Source organism: Indicator indicator, chromosome 5 (assembly GCF_027791375.1).
Source record: "Indicator indicator isolate 239-I01 chromosome 5, UM_Iind_1.1, whole genome shotgun sequence".
Classification (NCBI taxonomy): Eukaryota; Metazoa; Chordata; class Aves; order Piciformes; family Indicatoridae; genus Indicator; species Indicator indicator.
The window spans coordinates 15,688,496-15,715,957 of record NC_072014.1 but is presented as its reverse complement, the minus strand read 5'-3'; the positions used below and the strand labels follow the sequence as shown (position 1 = coordinate 15,715,957).

Genomic DNA, 27,462 nt, shown 5'->3' with positions numbered 1-27,462 from the left:
TCCCTCTGTCAAGTGTGGTTTATGTTGTTACTGGCTTGGTTTATTGTGTGCGCCATAGAAAGGTTGGACTAAGTTGTTAATTTATCATTAAAGTACTGTAAAATAATTCATATTATGGAATTACTATAATTCATATTATGAAAGTGAACATTTATTCATGCTTTCCCACAAAATGGTAACTAATGTTACTTTCAATTCTATGGATAAGCTGTCTGTTTATCTTTTTTCAGAAACCAAGGCACAGTAAATTTTCCCTTTTCAATGACTGATTACAATAAGTGCATTTGACAAGCATGATTCTAGTAAGTAATGCAGCCTTTGATATTAGTATCTGCATTTTTATATGGCCATTTTAAATGAACTCTTCAAAATGAGCTCCTCTTCTGTAAAGTCCATATAGGAGAAAGTACTCAGTTTCAAGGTAAACAGAAAGGAAGTAATCAGTCCTTCCATTTTTTATTTTTTTTTTCTCTCCTGGATAAATGAAGAATAAAAACAAAGGGCATTTGTTATCTAGCAAAATTCAGAAGCTATTTCACATAAGAACATAATGAGTGTGACAGGCTACAAATAGCATTGAACATGAATCTTTTACAGAAGAAAAGAGGAATGTCCTTTGGTATATTTACTTCAATCAACCCTAATAAGGCTTGTTTTGTGTGTTTTATGCATCCGCCATCATAATTATAAATCCTTGACATTTTAACACTAGCATTTATATCTGCCAGGGAAGCTACCCAGAGTCAACCCTCAAGGAATGTCTGTATTGTTACTATGGATCTCCATAACAGCTCTCAAGTAGTTACTAAGTGGCTTAAAAAATTACATCTCAGTCATGCTTGAAGGGCTCATCAAACTTTGCCACAAATATCAATGTTAAGTACCCAATCAGCTGCATTGTTTGAAGTACTGTCACGTGTGCCCACAAAGGAATAGGTTGGACAGTATGTAAGGTCTCATCAATCAGGTAGATTTTTTTTTTAATTTTTTTTTTTTTTGCTGAGACATTTTTGAAAAAAATTTAAAAAGAAAAGAAAAAAAGAAGCCAACCTCCAAACCTGCCAGTTCAGCTACAGGGAAATAACAGGTAGATAAGGATATCTTTTGATTTATCTCACCGCTGGAAACAACAGCTAGACTTTCTGAAAAGCATGCACACAAGGGGTTTCTCAGGAATGATTTCTTAATATAGAGAGTTTTTTGTTCTTTGTAGAATAGTTGTGTACCATTCCAAAACAGCAGTTGGAAAAACCTCATGCCAAAAGCCACAAGAGAAATTGCAGAGCAGGCTCTATAGAAACTCTTAGAAATCTGGAAACTTGCATTCGTAAATTTAGCTAGTTACTCAGATTCAGTGAGAAGACCGAGTAGTGCCAAACTTGTGGTAACAAAATGGTCCAAAATTTTCATCTCCCAGAAGTAGTGGAGAGTTTGAGCCCCTTCCCATGGCTGTGATGTCAGCAACTACAAATCTAGTAAACTCAAGTAAGCCCAGTCAGCATAGTTCTTTAGCAAACAAAGGCCCCATTAGGTACTACAGCACAGGCACAGCAGGAGGGCTGGGGAAGAAGCTCCAGAGGGTTAACATACAGTCCTTTTTTCTTTATGTATTTCTGTCTCTGATTAATTCTCATTTAGATGTAGTAAGTGATGGACAAGAAGAGGAACTCTGAATTTCTTGGGAAGTAGATCTGCTGATTAAAACGTGAAGACTGGAGACAATTGATATATCACTGTGATATATCACTATTTTACAGTTTAGGGATCATTAGAAAAATCTCATCTTGGCTTACAAAGAAAATTGCTATTTAAAGTATCATCTCTTGCCATAGTGCCTGCTTATAGTCAAATATAAACATTTGAAGCATTTGGTAGTATTGAGGACCTCCAGTGGCCCTGTGCTTTTAAAATGAACTAAAACATGCAAGACTCTACCAGTCCTGGCCTTGTATTCCACTCTCAGTTATTCATTTTCTACCCTGCTCTGTCCCCTGGTTTGTGCCAGAACAACTGCACTGTCACTTGGCTAAGGATCCCTCCCTCTCTGCCACTGGTAGCACCTTTCCCTTCCCCCAGAAGAAGCTGGGACTTGGGCTGTGCCTGGTCTCTTTTCTAGGCATGCTGCTTCATGTCCTGTTTTGTATTTTCCTTATATCCTTGAAAAGTTCTGAGAGCAGAGGCTACCAGTGTTTGCACTGTGTGTAGTAGGATTCTGTTCTTGACTACTTTTGGCAGAACCCAAACAACTCTAAATAACTGTTAGAAAAGTGTCAGGTGGTCTTTGTAAAGATTCTTTGGAGTATGTAGTTTTGGCATGTAGGTAAACAAGATGAGCTAATCACCATAGCTTTCATGGAATGTATCTGTAATTTGTTTTCATATGTAGGTGTAAAGGAAGGCTGCCATATGCTGTGTGTATTGGTATTTTTCCTTGACAGCCTTTATTTTAAGTTAGAGGAATTCCAAGGCAAACTATTATGCAAGAATACCATTCCAAATACTTACCAGTACATACCAGCAGAATACCTTGAAAGAACATTGAAGAAAGGCTGTAGAGCTCCAGGAAAGTTTTAAATTGAAAAATTAAATAACGCTGTCGTCCATTTTTTAGGTACCCCAATTATGCTGTGCTGTTAGCAGTCTTTCATCTTTTAAGTATTTGAACAGGAGTCTTTCATAAGTAATATATAAAATCTGCTTTTACATTAATGAGTTTGTGGAGTTCTGAGACATCTTACACAGTGGCTTTATGGTTTTTTGTTTTTTTTTTTTTGTTTAACATATAGTACATTTACTCTCAGTCGTCTTGCCTCAATATGAAATGTTTTTGTCCCCTTGTAGGCATAAGTTAAAAGTATTACTTGCACCCACAGAAGAGTTTCTTTTAGGAAGATTAACTCCTTGAGAGAACTACAGAAACATTCCTGCTTTTGTGTTCAGATTTCATGACACTTGTCTGTGCACAGCACTCTTGTGTACTGCCCTGGGAACAGGGGCACAAGCATTGATTCAGCTTTGTTAAAGAGACAGAGATGCATCACTACCACGAGATTACAGGTGGTGGTAGTGTAAGGAGACATTAACTTGGTGATCTGCTGACAGAAACTTGCTTTGCATGGTTCACAGAGCTGAATTAGCCAGAAGATAGAGAGTTGCTTTTCTTCCTGGTTTTGTTCCCTGAACTGACTTACCATCATTCTAGCAAGGTGTAGCACTTCTGTGAAGGAGGAGTAGAAACTAGTGATTAAGGAAACAGGAAAATCAAGCTACAGCACCCTCAAAGTAGATGTCAGATTTTAAACTTAAGATGGCCTGGTTCAAGCTGCTAACTAAAGAGGGAGCTTTGCCTTTAACATATGTTGGTGCAGGTGGTCAAGTGTCTTAGATGGCTGGAGTAAAGAATTGATGAAATGCATAACCTTGCCAAAAGAAAGAAGAAAATTAGAAAAAAAAAACAAAGAAAAAAGAAAATAAAAGGGGAAAAAGAATAATTTTTCATACCCAGGCTGCTGTCAGCTACAACTTTCCTTTGTTTGGTTGTTTGCAGGTATAAGCACCTGGGGAGAATTGAAAATTCTGATATTTTAATTTTTTTTTAATTTATTTTGAACTTTGCTTTTTTTCTGTTATCAGTGTGACGTATATAGAAACACTGTGTGTCTTTTTGTCTCTTTGTAATGTATATGTATGGATAAATGCAAGATTAATCCTACAGATCTCAAATTGAGAGATCAGAGAACAAGGTAATGTATGTGATGCTGTGGTGAACATAATTTTCTGCTGTATCTTGATCCATCACTTCTCCTTATGTCACAAAATTTGATGAAATAGTCATCAAGCTCTTCATTCATCCCTCCTGACAGTTCTTTGTTGAGATGTGAGTGCTTTGTGTGAAAAGTCTTTACTAATTGACCAAAAAAGAAGGGAGAATTTTTTTGCCACATCATTTTATAAGTAACTAATAATCACTCCCACAGGAACACTGGCTGTCAGAAGTAGAGATGTGGTTTAAAAAAAACAAACCAAAAACCCAGGCTTTTTTCTTCAATGAGCGTATGAAGTCATGGGCAGAGAACAGCTGAACAGGAAACAAACATGTCTGGAAGAAACGGATGGTTTTACTACCTTTTTTTGCCCATAGTGAGATAAAAATGTGAATAAAATTTGGAGTGTGAAAAAAATTAAGAGGAAAATTTTGCATCCAAAAAGAATGAAAAATTTAATACAAGTTGAGCATTTAATTCCTTTTTATGCTTTTGAATATATTATTCCTGATGTTGAGAATTGGATCTCTTCAATCACATACTGATGCTAGTCTATGACTGAGGACTTCTCTTAGTGATTTTTATGCTGACAGTAATTGAAAGCTGATTAATTTAATTGCAAGCAAGCTTTTATTTTCCTATTTCTTCCTTAGTACACTGTGTACATGCCTGGTGTTTGGGGTCAGAAAGGAAATAGTAGTGTCTATTTTCTAATTCAGTACAGAAAATTTAGTGAAATATATAGGATTTAACCTTATTAACAGTAATCTACTTGTCAAAAGTATAGTTTGAAGAGAGAAATAATTACGAAACCTTTTATTTAAAATGGTGCATAGGGCAATGGAAAGTCAGATGTTTCTGGTTTAACAGACAAGTGCCTTAAAGAAAAATCTATAAAGTTCTATTTTTTCAAGGGTGAGGATGTTCTTCGAAATTCTGAAACTCCGTGAAATTGTTTGTATTTAATTGAGCTTAATTAGCAAGCACTGGAAAAAAAAGTGTTGCAATTTTAATTTGTAAGGATTTCCTTTTACTGCTTCTTTTGTGTATGGCGAATATCCTGATACACAGGGAAGTGTGGGTGCACTGTGTGCCTAAGAGCCCAGTGATCCAACACCATGCTGCAGCTGCCTGCAGAGGCAGTGACAACAGAGCTGCTGCAGCTTGGGTTTATGGAGTGGAGTACTACTAGATTTGAAGGGGTTGAGTGCCCCTGGTAAATGTAACGTTTCTGTGGGAACAGGGGCAGGGGAACACTTTGTCAGGTGGGGATTTTTTAAATGAAACACTGCATCAGTTTTCCGGCCGATAGCTCCCTGGGGTAAAAGATGCTGCTGCTTTGTACTGCGTCCCTTTCAATCGGGAATGTCCTTTGTCTGCTGTGGGTATTTACCCACCTGTTTGCATAGGAGGGTTGATCTTAATCAAATGCATGTGTGTTGCTCTTTATGTTTGGGAATGTAGCCATATAATAATTTTTGCATGACCTCGTTTTACTCTTCTATAAGTGTTACAATTGAAAAGTCAGTAAATTATTGCAAGAGCTGTGCCATAGGATACTGTACAAAAACCTTGGCTGTACTGTGTTGCCTTGTAATAGGTTTGCTACTTCTGATCCACAAAAAAGCTAATAATATAGAATTGTTCACTATTGCTGCCTTGTATTGTGACTATGTCAGTATTAGTGGGGAGGAGTTTAGTAATAAAAAGTGGCAGATAAATGCTAAATTTTGATAATTTATTGATTGTCTAGGTAATTGCTACATTGTTAATAGATATTACAGTAACACTGGTATAGAACCAATTTATGGATAGAGGAATACATAGATATCTTTCACAGTAAATATTCCTGTTAATTGTATAAAAAGGGGGATGCTTGAGTACAGCCAAGGGTACACAACCACAACAGGGCACTAGTGTAAAGTTTACAGTTTACCAATAGAGTAATATTTTTTTGTGTTTAAAAAAAGGTATCATGCTGACCTACTGAACTCTCAATATTTATAGATATCAAGCTGGTAAGGTTACAGTGTTGCAAACAGTGTTGTTGTTTTCATTATGTGTTTATACAGAATTTCTTACTGTGTTCTGAAGTTCTTTCCCATCAGCAAAGGCTGGCAGTCTGTTCCCATTAACGAGTTTTCCACACTGGAAACAAAGTGAATTAATACAATTATTTTTGAATAATTTACATAACCATAACTGTATTCATCATTTTTGAAAGGCTGATATTTATAGTATTCTGATTGATTAGCAGTGTATTTATAATGTTCAAATTGCTACTGGTAATATTCACCTGCACCTGCAATTCTGAGGTGCTCTTTCCCAAATAGACATTTTAAAGAACAAATGTCTGTTTATTTCATTGATGAGGAAAGGCATTGCATCTTTGCTACCTCCACATGCAGTACTGAAGTATTTGCTTTCCACACTCTCTAAAAAAATATGCGTTTTAACTCTGTTCATGTTACTTAATGGTGTATTCCATGGCCCTGTAGCAGGCTTGTTGTGGAGTCGTCTTCTCTGGAGACATTCAAAACCTACCTGGACGTGTTCCTGTGTGACCCACTCTAGGTGATTCTGCTCTGGCAGGGGAGTTGGACCAGATGATCTTTCAAGGTCCTTTCCAACCTGTAACATTCTGTGATTCTGTGTGAAAAAATGAATTTTCCTTGGGTTTTTTAACCTGTTAGAATAGGGAACTATGGGCTTTTCACTGAAGTCATTTGAAGAATGCCAGCAGTAAGAAACTCTCCCAGTTTCAGAGGTAGGTGAGGCCTATGTGGTTTACCTCAGATGAAATCTTGCAGCCATTTGCCAGACTGCTGGCTTGCACCTCTGCCCTGCCTGCTTCAGCTTAGGGTCTGGGAGCAGAGTGCTGGCATGTGTACAGATGTGGAGGAGGGTAGTGTTGGCTTTTTCTCCTGGCCCTGCTGTGGGAATTGAGAGGAGAGGGGCTGGCACCATCCCACCTGTTGGACTTTCTTGACAGGTGAATGAGAGTGGTAGCCACTTAGATGTGGAAATGGTACAATCACTATAATTAAGCAGGTGAAGACCTGGAGGTGTTATCCCCTTTGGGGGACTGAGATTTCTGTGTGTCGTTTTGCCTGAACCCAGCTTACTTCTGACCAGCTCTCAAGGCAGTGGTTTGTCTTGTGGCCTGTTCACTCTCAGAAAGTGTTATCCAGCACTAGGGCAGGTGCTTTAGGGAGCAATGACACAACAGAATTGGTTTCTGCAGTCAAAATTTTGTTTGGACTTGGACTCTACAATACTCAGGGGCCTCTAACAAATACCAGAGCCAAACTAACCCTCTTTATATCAGATCATTCACCAGTATTCTAGATCTTCTGCAGGCTACCACATTTGAAGCCATCAGCCCTAATGGAGCTGAAGGTACCCATACAGAACTGCCCAGCCCTTGACAGCAGTGGCTGGAGGAGGCAGGTGGCAGCCCAGTAGCATCAGCAGTGATGGCAGTAGGGCCAGTGGGACCCCTGTGTCTTCTAAAGGGCCCAGCCAGCCAGCACTCCCACTAAACATGGGGATGTGACCAGTCCCAGGACACCAGCAAGATTGTGGTAGTGATGTAGCCACCATGCAGTTTGCCTTTCTGGGCTGACTGGCAGGTAAGCTACCCTGTCTTACAGCTGTTGGAAGAGGGTCTGTGACCTTGTGTGTTAAAATAATTTTATATTATAATTTCTGCTAAATTTCTATTGGAACTTCAGGGAAAAAAAGGAAAATGGATAGTGCTTAGAAAGTCAAATGTGCAATAAGACCACCATGTGCCATGAGCCTGCAAGAGCAGTGGTGCGGGGCCAGAGTGCTGCTCTGGACTCTGCTAGCTGCCAGTGAAAAGTACTTGAATACAAAAAAAAAAAAAAAAAAAAAAGAGTAATTACAGCATCAGTGTTCTAGTTTACCTTTCTGAGTTTTGCTACTACACATTTTGGGGTTTTTTGAGTCTGAAGTAGTGCTTACAGGTTTGTATTTGACAGTTCTCACTGGTCTTTTCCAGCACAGTTATGTCTAGGTTTTTGAGTCAATCCATGGCTTCTCCAGCATCATGTAGCAGTAAGGATAGAGTGTTAGAATCTAATACAGCATTTATCATGCTAAGATGTGAAACTGTGGGAAACTACTCTTGGTTCAGTTCAAGAGTTCACTCCTTTATTCTCATCAAATCATAACTGAGCTTCATTTACTGTATTCTACATTGCAAATGCCCAAGTGGATTTAACATCCAGTACCATGGTCCTGTACAGTCTCAGACTTCCTTTTCATGAGTAACAGCTTCTTTCTTAGAAATTAACTTTTCATAGCAAAAGTGAGGTTGGGAAAACAAACCTTTTGGTGGGCAGCACTTTTGGAGTCATGATGGACTTTGGTAATATCAATATAAGTAGTCATTTTAGGAAACAAACTAAATATGCCATAGGTTTTAGATATTTTTTTTTTCTTGGTACCGGAGCAAATTGTTGTGATTTGTTGGTGTCTGGCTCTAAGGTAGCCTTTGTGGCTATATGTAGTTGTGGGGCATAGCAATGGCCCGGTGATGAATGCAGTGTGAACTTCTGGGTGGTTTCCCTGTAATGTAGCAATAAGATAAGTTTTCTTTGTTACTGGAATTAATCTTTCTTATATGCATTGGAGAAATAAAAAAACAAATTGTATGCTGTAAGAACTAGTTGTATGGATGAGGAAAGGAAACAGGTTCCATATGGAAAAGAAAAGCAGTCTTTCTACGTTATTATTTAAGGGGGTTTGTGTGTCTCTGAAATATGCATTGGTAAGTATGAGCTGACATTTCTAGCAACCAAATTATAAATGAGTGGAAGACCTGAAAATGTCAGTTTCTTCTTTAGAAGCACTTCAGGATGGTTTTCTCTTTCTTTTTTTTTCTTCTTCTTCACCCCCCTCCCCTCCCCCTTCTTTTCCCCTTCTTTTAGGCAAATGAGTTCCCTTAAGTGTTTGTTTCATTGTTTCAGTATGCTTAGGATTTATCTTGGGATATAATTGTTCACACTTTTATATAAATATCAGAGGAGATTTGATGCACTAATATTTTCTATATAGAGAGTGTGTATACATACCTTAAAATAACATAGAGAAAGTGATAAATCAGTCCTTCAGACTTCATGTATCTGATGACATTGCCTAACCAGCTGTGTGTATTGTGGTCTTTTTCACTATTAGTTCAGAAAAAGTGCAATAAATTAACATCTTAAGGTGAAGATGTTGTGTACAATGCTTATTATGCAAAATGTTTTCCATTGCCTAACAAGAGAACTGTGCTACGTCAGGTAGCGTGGCAGGAAAAGTGCTTGAACTGCAACTGTTACCTCCTCTGCTCTTGGAGAGGCCTCTAGGGTGTCAAGTGTTCTGTTGATTGAGAACAGCAAGTCTTCTAATTTATTTAGATTCATTGGGAATTAATAAATTTAGTTTGTTTTCCCAGAACTGTGACACAATTCACTGTTTCCCTGGAACTGTAGCACAACGTACACCAAGCCACATGTATCCAGATCACTCGTTGATGAATCTGTATGCACGTTGTATCAATGTATTTGCAGGGGCCAAAAGGAAGATCCTTGTGAAATGCCAGGTTAGCTGAGGGGAAAAAAAAATTAAATTCTCTGTAGTTTTGGTTGTTTTTTTAATGTATAATTTTCATGTCCATGTGAGTTTGGACAGTGGACTATGTAGTCTGTCATTGCTTAATCTCTCTATGTGCCTGATGCTGTGGAAGAGTCAGTGAGCCAGTGATGTTTTCAGAAACAGGGTATCTGGTATAAGCTTTTGGGAGAGAATGGGAGGAGGTGATAGAAATGTGGTGGGTAGAGATGTGTATGTGTACCAGGCTGGACCAATAAGCTTCCATTCTTACAGAGGCATAGGTTGGGTGACCAGGGAAACGCTGCACTGTGTTTCTGTCCCAGATGTATCTTGCCTGTGCAATGTCGGTCGGTAGCGCTAAATTGTTACATGGTAGTGCCCTCCACTCCCAAGAATCAAATGCTATTCTGTGTTTTTAAGCATATTCGACCCTAAATGTTTTGGAACAATGTAAAATGCTCACTGATGGTAGTGTGCTAACCCTGAGCAAACCATGTCAGCACAGGGCACTGCTGAAGCATATACTTAAGTCATATTGAAGTCAATGCATTTAAACACAAATGTGCATGCTTTCCTGAATATGTATGTTTGTTGTTGGCTGTTCTGAAATAAGATCATTATTTTTGTACTCCCAATGAGTTTTATTTAAATAAATAAATGTTTAAAAAAAAAAGAGTGAAGCTTGGAATACTTTAAATATACAAACTATTATCTTTTGTTTTGATAGCTGATTGCTGTTTATGAAGAGCAAGAAACTCACCGCAAGACTGATGGCACCAATGGTGATTTGACAGACAGAAACAGCCCAGACTCCTTTGAGACTGAGGTAGCGGCTCAGCTGGCTGCCTTTCAGCCCATTGGTGGTGAGATTGAAGTGACTCCTTCAGCCCTAAAACTGGGTATGTATATCTTACATGGTTATGTCTGTAGTTTAATTTTACATATTTAATGATCTTTTTTTCACACCCTGTTGTTTGCCTTGCAAGTCAGTGAAGACAACTTGTAATGACAGAAGTTGACCTTGTGAAGGCTGCAACTGAGATTGCAAACTTGCACTTGTGGCTTGTGCCCTGCTGTGTTTTATGCCTGTCTGTACAGCTGGGGACTCTTTTTTTTTTTTTTTTTTAACTTTCTTTGACTAAGTAGGTTGCTGATAGTCCTTTGTTGTAATCTTCTGAGAGCCAAAACCTATGCAAAGTATTTTCAAGTAATAAAGTAAAAAAAAAACCCACAATGTTTTTGTTGAGGAACTTGGGTTCAACGAGTGTAAAACTGCTGTGTGAAACTACTTTTAGTGATTATCTGAGCTAGTGCCCTGTTTGGGGGTGGGAGGTAGAAGGAAGGAGATGCTTGTTGCAAACAGTGTAGCTCTTTGCCTTTGAAGAAGTTGCACAGCAGGGGCTGCATGCCTATCTGACTTTTCAGGTGAACAAACTGTGATTAGGAGAGACTTCTGCTTAATTCCTTCTTATATGGTGAAGTGCTGCAACGCTGGTCCCCTGTGTTGTTTCAGTGTGCCTGGAAGGCCAAGAGTTCAGACACTGGTTTCCAATTATAAAGAGCTCGAGTCTTGTGTTTTGAACACAAAGCAGTTTGAAATACTTTGGATTGAGAGCAGGATAAGCTTGTCACCTAGATACAGTAGTAGATACAGAAGCTTTCAAAAACAGATTGGTGATGAATCCTCTTGCTCTCTGCCTGTAGAGCAGGCGTACGCTGACAGCATTTAGCAAAAGACAAATTAGGAGAGGCTTCCCTATATTCCACCAGAGCTCATCATCCAATTCACTCCATGTTCTCGAGAACCACTGGCAGTCCTAATGATGTGAAACAACATTTTTAGTGTAAATGGGCTAAGGGTAGACATACTGCCTCTAGTTGTGCTGCTCTCATGATGTAGACTGATGACAACTTCAGAAATGTTCATGTGCCTATTTAATTACCTTTGTAAAGGGAAAGCTGTTAAAACATCAAGCTAAAACAAAATTTATAGTAAGACTCACTGGATGAGGCTATGTAATGTAACTTCTCTTGGAAGTCTGTGCTCATTTTTGTACTTGATGTAGATTCAAGTTTCTATATGATTTTTCTATATTCTAGACTATAGGGAAAAAAAAGTAATGTTTAATAAATAACACACAAAAATCTAGGGAATAACAAAAATCTTCAGAAAACACATATGTAGATATTTGAGCTATGCCTTTGGAAAACATGAGGTGTGGAAAGGTTTGTGGCTAAAGGTTCAGTGGTTCAATGGTTTGCCACTTCATTTATTGCATATTTTTAAATAACACCATGGGAACACATTTTAGCATGTTTCAGAAAGTGGAGGTTGTTCTTCATGTACTTCTGAGCCAAGTTTGGAAAAAAAAAAAGAAAGGAAACCGTTAGAAGTAGTTTGTTTAGCATGCTGCTGTACATAAGCTGAGGGTTGGAGAGAAGGGTATTTAAGCCTCATGCAATTTTATGTAGGACCATTAAATGCTAGAACTCTGGAGCTCACCAGTAAGCTACCAGGTACTTCAATTTTCATAGCATTTATGGAATCTTTCTACTATAGATTGTATAGGAGATGAAATATAACATGAGAAGAGAAGCCAGTTAGGGTTCTATTTCATTTTCAGTGCAATACTAATATATATTTGAAGTTAAACTGAGTGCTGGCTTCCTAAAATAGAGAACACAAGTATAATGGGTTTGTCTCAATGGTTCTTTTTCAAATTGTTTTATTTTACAAGGTAAATGAAAGATTTTCTACCTTCCAGGCCTATGAACTCAGTCTGCACTCTGAAATATGTAATCTTTTTTCTCTTCTAGATTTTACATCATGCATTAAAGTTGTTTAGACTTCTTTTTTGCCTTTATCTTTTCTGTACAAGTCCCTGGACCTTAAATTATATCCTGTTTCCGCTAGAGGCAAATTAAACAGTAAATGAAGCAATGGAGGCACAATTTGTTTGCATCGATATCATCGATGCATAAACCACAGTAGTCTGGCTCCCTGTCTAATTATTGAATTGAGTCACACTTGCTCAGAGAAATAAATAATAATTTAAAAAAGTCTGTTCTTATTTTGGGAGCAAGAATGTGATTATAAGTAGTGAGCATGTGTGGCTTTTCATGGTGAAGCTGTGCTTCAGGAACTGCCATGTGCTTATTACCTTTTAGAATAATTTTGCAGAATGCTTTTAGCAATGAAGTACAGGGATTTCATTGTTAAATAAATTGTCAGACTGAGGAACAATTTTGCCTGTTAATTTCTGTTGGATGTTTTGTATTCTGTGAAACCAGATTCACAATTTTGCATAAAAACACTCTGTTTAGTGACCTGCTCAGAGAATATTTAGAGCTTGAAGCCTAATAATCATGTGAAAATACTGTTGTTCTCAAACATGAGAGAATTTGCACTGGTTGTAGAAAAGGCACTTGAGATGCTGCCTTCAAACTTTTTTCTTTTTTTTTTTATAAATTGTGTATTTGATCTAGTTAAGTTATGTTATACAGAAACACAGAGTGTGGTAGGGTTTGGAAGGGACCTTTGGAGTTCATCTGCTTCAACCGCCCTGCTAGCACAGGTATGCTTAGATCAGGTTTCACAGGAACACATCCAGGTGGGTTTTGAAAGTTTCCAGAAGAGACTCCACAACTTCTCTGGGCAGCCTGTTTCAGTGTTCTGTCACCCTCAAAGTAAAGAAATTTTTCCTTAACGTCAAGTGAAACCTCCTGTGTTCTAGTTTGTACCTATTGTCTGTTGTCCTATCACTGGCCACCACTGAAAAGAGCCCACCCTTGTGACATCCACCCTTTAGATAGTTTTATATATATATATATATATAAATATATATATATATTTCTAAGATTCCCTTTCTAGGCTAAATATCAAGTCTTAAATCCTATAATGGGTAGATAGAGATGCCAATTCCGGGGGAAATTATTTATTTGTTTATTTTAGTGGTCACTTCTTTCCCTTTTGGTGGTTGATACTACTTAAAATACTGACAGCTTGACTGTCTGAAATAATTTTTCCAATATGTAGTTGTAATGCTTATTTGTTCCATCATCACCTGCAACTTCGAAGGTGATCCAGAATAAAATCAATCTTATTTGTTTCAAAAGCCAGAAGTACCTTATATCTTACATTGCTTTCACATACTGTCAAAATTTCAGAAGAAAATCTATTATTTTATTTATTATCAAATTAATTTCTTAATACTTGATATATATGTCCTTAAAACAGTTCAGGAAATTATTCAGCTGTTTGTTTTCCCTAGAATTAACATATCTCCTTTTAAAGCTAACTCAGTGTTTTCAAGCAGGTGAAATTGTGGGCTCATGTTTAAGCAAAATGCAAGAAGGCTTCATTTGTTTATGAGCACAGTATCTGCTATGTCCATAAGGTGAGGTGCAAACAAGGACAGAAGACTAAACTTAGCTGTTTCACTGGAGCCAGATCATAACTGACAGTTAGTTGTTTTTGTACCATTTCCACAAGGCCTTGATGTTCTCTGGGATTAGATGTTGTCTCTGACAGTGTTTCAGTTTCTGATCTGTATTGTTTTTGCACCTCCTCTGGTCTGAGCTTGCATAATCAGACAAAATTATTTTAAGTAAAATAGCTATATCAAAATGATATAAGAAACATTTCCTTTATTCTGCACAGGTAGTGAGTTTTGCTTTCTAATTAAGTGCTGTTTAGATTAATATATTTCATACAGTCTGTGTTGTTGGCCATTTATCTTTGTAGCAGCAAAATGTATTATGTTGGCTTTTTGGCAAATTGTGTGTGAATATATTCATTGATGCAATAAATAGTAAACTAACAAATGTTTGGAATGCTGATGCATTTGGAGATCATTGTGTGTAGGTGGTAATTTAGTGGGTTAACTAGCACTGTTTTCTGCTGACATTGTTTTAGGATGTGTATTTTGTTTCTTTTGTTTGGTTTGAGTATATCATATCCCAGTATTTCTCTTTGACCAGAGATGGTAGCAGAGAAATGTTTGCAGAATAGGGACTTGTCTTTGCAGACCTTGCTGACCGATTGCCTTTTTATTCTATCCAAACTGCTGTTTTGTTGCTGATGTATGATTAAACAGTCATTCTCTCATCTTAAAGGTAGTTTTGCTGGGGTAGTGTGTGACATTCTTGTGTAGTGTTTTAAGATCTTCAGAGAGCCCGTGATTGATGGGGTTATGTATATTAGGGATGCTATCATTGTGTGCAGGTAATCCTATATGGGGTTCTCTAGATAGTAGTTTGAGGGGTTTGAATGCATATGTGTCTATTGTAAGAGTATTAAAAGTGAACTAGCAATCTAGAGTAGTAGAACACAACTTGATGGTAGCAGCTGATGGGCTATGTGTAAATTGATATGATCTTCCTGAAATATTTAAAAAATGTTTTGATCCAGATGCTTACAGCTTCAGATTAGAGGCTTTTACTAAGTCTTTTTCAAATAAATGGTTATCCACCAGTAATCTAGTAATGAAATTGGTGCATCCATGATATTTTAAGCAGTGGCCTGCAGGCTATTGCTAAGCTAATGGCCAATGAAAGTGTGCTTCTTCATAGACTGCTAGTCTATAAGAAATGCTTTGTGTGGTAATTAGCTTCAATTGACATTAACTGACATACTTCAGAAATGGTCTGGGTTGTTTTTTTTTTTTTCCCCCCTTTAAAAATCACTAGTGTGCTATTATAACTTTTCAAGTATGTAACATGCCAGTGCAGCTGCTTTGGTTTTAGTAGGAGAATGTTGAGTTTCTTATAAGGCTTTTCAATTAAACTAGCTGAACTGTCTTGAGCTTTTAATGTTCTGCTAGCCCTTAACCATCTTGTAGTTTTCCATGCACCCATATGCACAATAATGGCTCTTCTGGTTTCCTTTTGCACCTAATAGTTTAGTGTTCTTTTCTATAGTTTTTCCCTGAATGGTAGGTTGTGAAACAGGAAAAGAGGAGTAAGAGGTTTAGCCTTTTCAGTGCATATGAGCAGGGAGGAGACCACTAATTTATTTACAGAGGATGTCACTTTGAGCTGCAAATGCCTTCGTGACTGGCTTGGTATTTCATTTGCACACACACATGCACACACACTTAGTTGTTGCTTTTCTCTTTCTCCTTTCCTTGGTGTTAAGTAGTCATGATTTTTGCCTGGAGGAAGACTGACAGTATTTGATGATACATGTCACTTTTGAATACTAATGTAGGGAGAAAAAAATGAGATGTGCATAGGTATCACCATGGTGGTATTTTATTTGTGTGTTTTAATTATTCTTTCCTCTTTCTCCCTGCCCTTTTCTGGGGGGGGGGGGAGGGAAGTGGTGGTGGTGGGGAGGGGGGGTTGTGCAAGGAAGCGGGGAGGGTGGGCAAGGCAGGAATTTGGTTGAATATTCCTGGAACTGTTTTCCAAGTACAAGCATTGTGGGAATCGGATAAAATTAGGTTACTTTAATTGGTGACTATTACAATGAATTTATACCTATACTAGTGATAAAATGGAAGTTAGATAAAGAAGTAATTGTTTCTAAAGTATATTGATAGCAAGTGATAAAATTATCTTGTAAACTGCAGGAATTTAACTCCTGCCTTTGGAAGTTTTCACAGCTCAGTAATGCAAGTGCCTTGCTTCCGTCACTGAGAGGTCTTACTTTTGTATTTGGTTGGAATGGCTGATTGTAGTTTCTCTCCCAAAGTAATGGTAGTTGAATTTCAAGCTCTATCAAGGCACTTTTTGATCAGTCAGTTCTTTCAGCTCTGGACATTTTATGTAGTGTTTTGCAGGGACAGTTGTTTCCTGAAAAGAAAAAAAAAATAGTATTAGCTTAGAAAGTTTTGATTTTCCATTTTGACGCAGTCATTGGTGATGTGGCCATGTGGCTTTTGGAATTTCCTCAAAGCTGTTTGTTTACTTCAGGTAGTGAATATACTTAATCAGCATAATACATTCCTGTGGTTTTGGTCTTGCTCTAGCTTAAATCACACTTCATGGGGTTGTTGAAAACAAGTAGTTCGAATGACCCTATGTGTTTGAGTTACTATGTCAGTCAACAGAGTTGCTTCCATTGGCAGTGTCCTAGTTTGAAGTTCAAGAAACTTGAGGATAAGGTTTCTTGCAGGAATTTTTGGAAGTTGTTCACTTGGTAGGCCTGATAGGGCTTAAACTGTTATCTGCAGGATATGGATGTCTTCTGTTCCTGTGTGATTCCAGAGCTCAGAAAGAATTCCCTCTCTTTCTCATCTGCTTTGAAGTGGAAGTCTTGTAAGCAGCCTTGGGGGGCACTTTAAACAGCATATATTTGGCTACTCCTCTTTCAAGTTGGTGTGGAGATACTGTGAATATATAGAGAGCATACTTTTAAATACAGCAGAAACCACATGATTATGGGGTTTTAAAAGTTACGAAAGCAGATATGAACTAAAACTAATCATTTGATAAACAGAATCTTGCCGTTCTTTGTATAAAGCATACCTGCTGTTAAGTAAATCCTATTTAACCAGAGTTAAATAGGAAAGACACCTTTTCTTACATAAAAGCTACCCTGTTCATCTTAATGTTGCAATGTTAAATTATTGGCTGAGTGTTATGATGCTTGTCAGCACATTGAGTGCTCTACATGCATATAATAATTCTCTGCTGTATGATTCAGAGAAAATTAATGTTTAAAAATTGGTAAGTTTCAAAAGAAATGGATTATACAAGCACATGCTGCCTTCTGTGGTTTGAGGCAACACTGCTTATTTCCTTAAGCAAATGTGACTTTATTCTTTCTCTGCACCAGAAGGCTGCTCTCATAATAGTGATATCAAACATTCTGTGCTGTTTGTCATAGATGTTGTGAGGATGGCATTGTGCTTGATACATTTTTCTCCTCTGCAGTGCTCAGTTTAATCTCCTTTTAAAGAATCGTGATGATCGATTAAAGTCTACTTGTATTCCTAAAACAAATGGTTTCTGCTCTGAGGCAAGCTATCAGTTTAAAGATAACTTTTCATTTCAGTCAGATTGTGGGATTGGTATATTTTGACCTCATGACTTAAGCTTGGTGTTACTTAGTTGTCCTTGGTTCATGGAAATGAGCTTTGCACCAGCATTGCTAAAGTTTTTGTCTTGCAGCAAAATAATACAGCAATGATTTCTGTAAAAATACACACACACATATATACGTAAAAGAAAATAAATTTCCATGTATTTCTCTATTTTTGGGTTGCCCATTTAGAAAACAAGCCAGTCTTTCCTTCTTTTCCCTGTACCCAAGACTTTTATAGTAGTGTTGGTAATAAATTTATGTGCATAACTCATTACCAAAGAACCCCTTTTCTTTTTAATAAACTCTGCCTCTGATTTCCCCAAAGGTTGTTTCTCATCAATTATTCCCCTTGTCTCTATTCCCTTTGCACTTCCTTTAATATGCCTTACTTTGGGGCAAAGGGCTATCCCCATGAAAATATGTTAAGTAGGGAGAAAAATATTTTTCCATAGCAAGTTACACATTTTCTTGCAGTTGAGATGTTCATTTCCAGCCCTATTGCCTCAGGGAAGCTCTTGGGGAAGGTGATGAATGGGACTTAGAATGATGGAATAAATTCTGTTACAAAAGTATATGCTGGGTTTTGACATGCTTTATTCAATGTCAATGGTTTTACTCAGATTTTTGTCTGCTTTGCTAATTTTATGGTGTTGCTGGTTTTGTGAGTATGTGTATGTAGCTAGTTTCAAAGGCAGTACCTCCTCAAAAGTAACAGAACAACCCACTTAGCAAGCTAAACATTTGCAGCTGAAGGTTTTGAAAGGCTATAGTATAATATACTGGAGGGCTATAGTGTGATCTCTGTCAGTACACTGTAGTGCTAGGTAAGACAAATGGGTGTGTATGTGTGTTTATAAATCCTTACAGAACTATGTGCTGTATTGGCTCTGAGGCAAAGTGGCAAAATGTGTATTGGAAGTTGAAAATGAGCCTGCTAAGCTTGGCTGATTGATAGTTTTAAGCTGTTCAAGTAAAAAACCAAAGCAAACCAAAACAAAACCAACCAATTAACCAACCAAAACCCCCAGACATTCAACTAAAAGTTCTGAGGTGGTAGATCAGCTTACTTCCTTAAGAAACCAAGCTAAATCTAGTTTTGGATTTTTTTTTTTTTTTCATTTTCTTTGCAATATTTGTTTGTCAATGATTGTTTACTGTTTCCTTCCATATGAACATGTGCTAGTACACAGATGATCCTGAGTTGAGGATGTCGCTTTTTACTGCAGAGGGGATTGGACTAGATGACCTTCAGAGGTCCCTTCAAACCCAGACCATTCCATGATTCTATGAACCTATTTCTAATGACGACTTTCAGAGAAGTTTCAAATAACAGTTAAATCATTCAGTCAGTTTGCCCATTGCCATTTATTTCTTTCTCACTGCTTTCTAACTTGGCCTTTCAGGAGCTTTAGTTGATAGTTAATTGTTTTGTCTCTTTGGTTTGAAGTGATGCTTCAGATTTTGATTGTATCTCACAATAGTTACCTGGAATCTCAGCCAAGTAAAATGGAAAGTCTTATATTTATTACTCTTGAACATAACTGGCAAAAAGTGTCCCTCCCTCCCAATAAGTTGCACAATTTTGCAATAGATACACTGCCTGCTGATTTATGTTTTGCTTTCAACTCATTACTTCATTAGAAGGAAGCCTGTTTACCGTAGTCATTAAGTAAAAGAAGAATGCAGCATGTTCATAGAAATGTGAATCCTGTATATTTTGGCCATTTCAACCCTCCCACAGGAAGGGACAAATGATCCTCTCTAATTGGGCTAATTTTTAACTTCCATGCAGAAACAGTCATTTTACCATTTTAAATATTAAGACAGATTAGTAGGGAATGATTATTCACTTTCCTCACCATGTGAAAACTAGGAATATTGACCAAAACTGTCATTTAACAGGTTAAAAAGCAAATCAACCCTAAACTAATGTTTTTGTTAAGCATTCGACTAAATTGTATGATTCAGTATCACAGGCCAAAAATCAAAGTGTTATAATGGATTTAGTCACATTCACAAGAGGTGGTTTATCAGGATCAGTGACTATTAAAATGTGGCCTAGATGCCACTATTATTTGGAAATCCTTAAAATGTTATTATTTGCAAGCTGGTAGGACATAATACTGTTATGATCTCTCCCTGAGTATTTGCTACCACTGTTAGATGCAGGATAGTGGGTGGAGTGGAGTCACGATAGCTGCTCTTATGTTCTTATTTCTCCTTGAAACCTCCCAGAAAGCTTCAATTTCAGAAGGTTTCACCATTTTATCTTAACATCTTCTAAATTTGGCAGGAAAAAGTGTGAAATTTGAGACTATAATTAGTTCACCATAACCAGAATAGCAAATAATCATAGTATGACTTCTTTTTTAAGCAATGATCAAAACAGAAAAGATTCTTAATTTACATCAGCTATAAAAAATGCAGGTCATATTTAAATACTACAAACCCCTATACTAATGTAATAATTTGTGGTACTCTTTTAATATCTCAGTAAAATATGAAGGAACGGTATTTTGCCGTTTTACTACTGGCAGTATGTGGTGGGTTGAAATCTCCTCCCCACATTAACACCACCAGACTACCTCAGCTTGGAAGCAAACGAGGCTGTATTTTACAAGCAAAAACTACAATCTACAATGGAATGCAATGAATATGTACAAATATACACTATTTACAAATACGTACAATTAACAGAAAGAGCACAAAATCCCCTGCCCCGCCCCGAAAGGTGACCAGGAGACTGGTTCCCTGCCTCTTCCCCCCCACACACACACTTTTTTTTTGTCCAAAACCACCACACAATAAAACGCTACCAATGTGATATTCAAGCTGTGCAGTTTAGCTGCCAGAGTTTTAAAGAAAATTAAATCATTGAACCGTGGAAAAGTGACTACATAAGCACCTGTAACTGATGTTAGCTGAAGTGCTAAACCAGCTTTTGGCAGTGTGGCCTCATTTGCAGGTGCACAGAATATTTTCTTTGTGTCAGTTTATTCAACTAGTACAGTTCATTAAGTGTTTCATTTGAAGTTGAGAAATAGTCTGGGAATTGAAATAGAAGAAATGCTTATTTTCACCTTTCAATCTGTGAATAATAATGAGGTGTGAGAGTCTGAGATCTATTAGTTTTAAAATCTTATAGGATATGTTAGCCTAAAATGATTGATTTAAATTTGTGACTACAGGTAATATACTGCTTAAAAAAAACCAGTCTGTTAATAAGATGAATGCTTTTTCTCTGTCCAGCAAGTTAGATAACTAAGAAGACTGGTGTTTTCAAGTATATGTGAAGTTTAGTTTCCATGACATCTGAATGCCAGGTGAAAGAAGAGGCCTGGCCAGTAATGGAAAATGCTGATTCTTGTTGGTTAATAGCCAATGTGTACTCACAAGACTCCTAATCAGCCTGCCCAGCAAGCATAAGAGTGGCATGTTTTGGGTTGGGAAAGAAAAAAAAAAAAAGAAATCACCACTTCCTATTGTGAGTGAAGTGATTAATCCTTGCATCAGGAGGATTCTGGTGCAACTCTTTCCACTCTGCCTGGTGTTTACTATGTGTCACATTCAGTCAAGATCCTTTGGAATGTCGTCATGGTGCTCCTAGCACTCCAGTAGCTCTGCCTGTGCTCCCAGTCTCTTGCAGCAGGAGCTGAAAATAAGAGCACTGTATTGATAGAAGTGAAAAGATCCTGAAATTACTCTGGATCTGACACATGTTGTGACCATAAGAAAATAATACCTTGTTAAGATCCAAAGTCTTGTCCTTCAGCAGGAAAATTTCTTGAGAGAAAGTTTGAAGCAAGGAAAAAGATTTTGAAATGAAAATGAGAAATGAGATCTACATTAAAGTTATTACTGAAATAATGTATGTAGGTGACTTTTATGTGCCCATCTTTGAAACTCCGAAAGCTGTAAATATAAATACTCTGTAGTTGTTTCATTAGGCACTGTTTCTGACAGTGACAACAACAAGGAAATTTAATTCTGGCCATAAAAACTGTGAGAGCAGTTCTTGTGCTTTGTAACTGAGATCTGACTTACTATGTTATAGCACATGCAAACAGAAAAAACTGTTCAGAAATTTATGACACCAAACGTTTAAGCCTTTGCTGGATTTTGCTTGTAGATGATTGGGGTTTTTTCTTTGTAAGAAAAATTTCACCTTATTTAAAGTGTTAGGAAAATACTTTGTCCTGCACTGGCTTAAAATGTAAAAGAGAGGGCTCGCTGGAAATTAATTTCATGTTTATAGATTTAAGTCATTTGTCTTAACTATTACATCATCTGAGTTCATTAATCTAATCTTGTATCCATGGGAATTTAAAAAGTGCAGTATGCACTTTGGAAAGAACATATATAGAGCTGTCTGAAATTGTATTGACAGGTGCTATTATGAGCAGTTGAAGTTAGTTTTACACATAAAAGTCACATCATCAGAGCATTACAAATTTAAAAAAATAAAGAAGTGGCACAGCCGTATCAGAAAGGTATACTGTAGAAGCTGACATCACCTACATTTTAACTGTAAAGCAGAACCATTGCATGATGCCTCAAGTGGTGGTAGGCAATAAATTTGAAGCTGACCAAATTTACTTTGAAAAAGTGCTGACTGGAGAATTATCAGTATGCCTGTTGCTGTGAAAATTGTCAGACTGAAAGAAAAATAGTCTATATTAATAACCTTTCCTATGCTTAAATATAAATTACTTTCTTGCTTGTAGTATTTTGTTTCCGTTGCCTGAACTGTTCTGGGACAGGACCAGCTTAATGTAATTTCGACTTCCTGGTTTTGTGTGTCTGCTCAGAGATCTTCCAGCAAGAACTGTATGTGCTGAGGTGCAGATTCACACTTGTGCGTGTATGCATATAGTATTTATGGTGTTTTGTTTCAGATCTGACTTGAAATTTTGTTGTGATTTGCTCAGAATGAGCTCTAAGTGTTTTCAAGCACATGCAGGTGAGAAAATAATTTGTCCAAGCAAGTGTAATTTGGAATCAGGCAGCAGAGTAACTGTCATCAGTATGGCCTTTAACAGTTGACAGTTTGATACACATTTGATGGACAGACTTTTTTCTTGCCACAGTCAGCATTTTTACATGCAGGAGCAGACTTTAAAATTATTACTTTAACTGTGTAGATGATTTATTGTAAATCTCTTTCTGACCACTTACATATGGTATTCTGTCCAAGTTTATCTTTTGTTCTCCTCCAAAGGAGTTCTTCCCTATTACCTTAAAAAAACCACCAAACAAAAAACCCCAACCAAACAAAAAAGACCTTGTAATTTGTTAGTTGCCACTGCCTGCATTTTCTATATTCCTTTGTTTGTCATCTTACCCCAAAGTCATCTGAGAGTGTCTGCACCCAAAGCAATGCTAAAATCAATTTTCATTTCATAATATGACTGCATTGTAGACAGCACAGCCTACTAAAAATGCTTGTGGGTGGAAAACTATAGTAGTTTTCTGAATTTGGCCCTGTAACAGCACCTGGCAACTTAAGTTCCCAAAACCTAAAAGGATTTCAGCTTAGAGGTGAATTGTGCTTTCCTGAGCAAGAGGACTTAAAAGAGGAAATTTAAGAAAGAGCTGGAATTTTTTTTTTTTTTTTTTTTGAATAATGGTCACCTTGCCTAATTTTAGGCATTAAAGTTGATGCCAGAACTCAGAGCCTGGATACTCTGAAGAGCTTTGGGGGACCACAGGACATCTGGAGCTCCGAAGTTCCACTGACCATGCTTGGATCCTGAACTCCAAAGCTTACATTATTTACCTGAGGAAGCACAGTATTCTTAAATCCATCTTTACTGGTGTAGTCAGCCTCAAACACTGGTGGGTTTTGGTTTTTGTTTTTGTTTTTGTTTTTTCAATCCACCAAGGGGCTTAAGTGAGGTAAGGCAGAGTGCAGTCCTGTTCAGGGGATGTCATAATGTCTTTGTACAGCTTTTTGGCAAAATTTACAAAAAAGACCTTAAACACCCTCAGGCACAATAAGAGAATAAGGTTACATCTGGCATGGAGATGTTTCTTTTGTCATTGGATTGATACAGGTTTTCATTTTTTAGTTGTGCACAAATGACAGATCTCTTCTCCTCTGTGAGGGTTTTTTTTGGGGGGGGAGGTTTATTGGTTTTTTGATGGTTTTTGGTGCCTTTTTTTTTAAACTACTGTAACCAATTTAAATCTAAGTGTGGTTTCTACCATATGTTTGTTTCAACCATATTTGCAGTTAAAAAATATTTCCAAAACATAAGAGCTCAAGAAAAATACACTGTTAACCATGAATCTGTGTGGATACTGATTTTTGAGGGTGATGCTAGCAAAAGGAAAAGATTTATCTACATGGCTTGAAACTAAATATTACAGAGTTCACTTCAGGGAAGGAAAACTGCAGGGTTTTTTTTCTCATCAGCTTTGTCAAAGAGTTTGTATTGTGAATAAGACTGAGACATCCATGTGTACTTAGAAGTAGTTACAGTGCCAAAACAGAAGGTACTCTGTGCAAATTTTGAAAGAAAGGGAAATACTCCCTGAAGTGATTGAGCTTAAAAGCTTCCATCATGAGAAAAATTTTAGTCTTGGGCATGTGTTTGAATTTTTGTTGTCTGTAAGTTACTGATGCAATGCAGCAAGTATAGGTTTTTAAACTGAGTTCCTAAGTTTAAAATACAAAATACTCTGACATAAAACAGTTGTGCTTGTAAGTAATGAGTTTTATCAACTTGGAATGCAGAAAGGAGTTTTTCTGTGGCTCTTCATTTAGAGAAAAGATTAATTTTCTCTTTGAGCTTACAACGGTTGATGTAAATGTTCAGCACAAATGCAGGAGCTTGAGTACGTTAACATGGAAACATCATGACAAAAGGAAATCAGTAAGGAAAAAGGCAACGTTCTGTTTCCTGACAGATGAAAACAGATGGCAGAATATCTTAACTAAGTGTTTGTAGCTGGTCTATGCTATGTCTGTAATAAATAGTATGAGTTACAGGTTTTCATTATATTTTATCCATCTTTAAGGAAGATAGTGATGATGAAATTCAACCTGTGTGTGTATAATGGACATGGTCTGACTCTCGAGTCAGGTTTAGTCCTGGGTAGTGAGATTTGAGGAAGCTTCTATCTTCTGGAGTGCAAGGGAGTTTGCTTGGCTTTCAAGAGCCCTGTACGTGCAGTACAGAAGAGGCAGGGCGAGACAAAAAAAGGAAAGGAGCCTGTGGTAAAAGCATGGTCTGGGAGGCAATGAATGTCAGGGAAGGTGTTCTTGCACCAGAGAGCAGTCTGAGCCACAGAGGATATAAGGGGAGATGGAGGAGAATTGATTAGCCTAGGGAATCACTGAGAATTGCCATTCCCTGAGAAAGAATAAGGGATTTGCTCTGGACAAAGAGGGAAAGCAGTGCTTCATCTCAAGTCTTCCATCTAGTATTCCTGCTTGCCATTTGTTTTCCCCTATTGGAGAAGGCAATTTGGTTCAATTTACTTTTGTATAATAAAGGTTGTTTTTGTACTCCAGTGTCTCTGTGGTGTATGCATGTAAAACAATAAGGGCCAGAAGGACTGTTTTGGATAATTTTAGCTGAAGACTGCAGCTGATGTGGTTCATAGAGATGGTAGGATTTGTGATACTTGTGTACAAGAAATGTTGTATGTCAGTGAATATATATATATTGTTTTAATTAAGAAAACAGACTCAGGTTTTCTCTTGAATAGCACCAAAAAATCCCCTATCTGTAGGACTCTTAACATTTAGGACAAATTGGGAGAGAAGAGAAAGCATTGCAAAGAATGTTCACAACATCCAGCCCAGTTGTCTTTGTGCAAGGAGGGAAGCATTCCAGGCAAGCACCATAAATTTCATAGCCTCATGGCAATTAAGAAAAACTTTCAGGAATAAAAAGAAAGCAAATTACTGGGTTCCTAAACTGAAAAATGAGATTGCTCTTGCAAATTTTGGTTTCAAAGTTTAAATAGCTGTAAACTGAGAGAATCGGACAATGTGATTTTGCTCCAGTTTCTCTGCAAAACAGTGGCAGAAAGCAGTTGAAAGGCAGTCTTCAAAGCTGAGGAGAGATGTGATAAAAACAGTACCTTGCAGCAGTCAATGCAGGGCACAAACAGAAGTGCTGAAGTACTTTCCGATCTTACTAGACAAGCATTATGTGAGTGGTGCAGTACAGAAGATACCTTTTCTCAGTGGCAGCAGAACCTGGGAGGCCTGGAACAAATGAGGGTCCTGTCTCCCACTAGTCACACTGACAGAAGACTTTATCTCTCAGCCAGAGGAATGAGAGAAAAGCAAGGAGCTGGTTGTAAAAGACATCTCAGGAAAAGGAGAAATCTGATTTCATAGTGTTGACTTTGGAAGAGGAGTGAGCTTGAGATAAGTATTTTTGGGTAATCCATGTATGTCTGCTTCCCCATCTTTGGCCTCTAGTTGTCTGTGGGGAATTTTTTGTTACCCTCTTTGATTTATTGTTGATCTCTCACTGTGGAAAAAGGAGGACAAAAATGAGAAAAGGGGCTTGGATGATGGCCCTTAGAATTATATGCAAAAGTATGGTTTAATTTGAACTTGAGTTGTGAAAGTTTTATAAATAAAAGTACCAGTGCAAAGGGCTTTCTGGTAATTTAGCAATAGTGTTTCTCTGTACTATTCATGCTTATGTCAAAAGGAGTTGGTGAATAAGTTATGCTGAATCAGACAAAAGTGCCTCAGCATCTGTTTTCAAAATGTTTTATTGAAGGAAGACTGAAAATTGGATACAGGTCATCAGAAACACTGCAGTCATACATGGAAAAAATACTTTAAGGATTAAAGATCATAAAGAAGGGAGTAACTTAAAAATCCGACACTTTTTGGCTTTAGCTTTTTACACCTTCTTATCAAATGTGCTCAAAGGAGAAAAAAGTTCTGTTCAGCACCATGTGAAGAACAGGAATACTTGAGTGAAGACATTTGATTCCTTTAGACTTACCGATACCTTTGAGAAATCACAATAAATAGATAAATTTTGATATTTTGATCATTCCCTCAGTACCAGAAAAGAAATGTAAGTCTTTGTTTTGCTTTTCTTATTGATTTCTTGCATAATGGGACATAAAAGAGATTACCTGCATATAAAAAAAACTGTTGCTGACTACGAGGAGAGGTAAGAGCACTGGTTGTTCCTCAGCATCAGGTGCTGGTGTTTATTCCAGCTATGACTACAAAGATATGTGCTGAGAGTGAATGTGACATAGTCACTCCAGCTTGCTAGCATCTCTCTAATGAGGAAACTGTGGCATGTTCAGACTTCTATTGTAGTTCTAATAATTATGGCTACCATCAGTCCCAGACACTATAATTAAGATCATAGCTATCATTTATAATATTATATTCACTCACTTGCAACATTTGAAAAATAATTGTTTTAGACCAATGTCCTCTTCGATCTTTTTGTTTACCAATGGATAAACTATTTTGGAAAGACTTGGGGGGAAAGAAGTTTTGTTTAATTTCATCTTTTGAATAATGTGAGAAATTCCTTTCTCTTACTACTAAAGATGTTTTCTCTCTAGTGCCACCTGAAATTTTAGCAGGGAGCACTTTATAGCATATTCTGCTTACTGGATGACTGTGTTGCTAGAAGCTTCTGACTGATCTTTGAAGTTATTCTCAGGCAACATGTGAATAGACGTGAATTTAGTTAGTGAATCTAATTGAAGATGCCTGCAAGAGAAAGCTGTTTAGTCTACAGTTTCTCTGAAAACAACTGCAGCTGCCTATGTCTATTCCCTGGAATACTGGCAGTCAGTAGTGGGAGGCAGATCTGCTGTGAATAAAATCTTTTCCCCTTTTCTTTATATCCTTATTTAGTCTGTCTCTGAACAGCCAGCTCAAAGCTTCTTAGATACTAAATGAAGTTGATGCAGAATTACTCATTAATCTCGTTTCTTTTGCTTCGTAAACACTAAGCAGCACAACCCCATTACATTTAGTGATTTACCAGGTGAATATTGCTACAGATAAATTCATATTTCAGCACTGTACACCTTTCTTAGTTA

General features: G+C 37.3%; 1 protein-coding gene across 1 annotated transcript in view; it reads left to right on the top strand.

Moving 5' to 3' along the window:
- The window catches only part of PARD3B (par-3 family cell polarity regulator beta), a 411,926-nt gene that overhangs the window by 115,452 nt on the left and 269,012 nt on the right, over positions 1 to 27,462 (top strand). Inside the window, exon 3 of the mRNA XM_054381001.1 lies at positions 10,114 to 10,285. Coding sequence (XP_054236976.1) covers positions 10,114 to 10,285 — 172 coding nt within the window. The remainder of the gene's footprint in view (positions 1 to 10,113; positions 10,286 to 27,462) is intronic.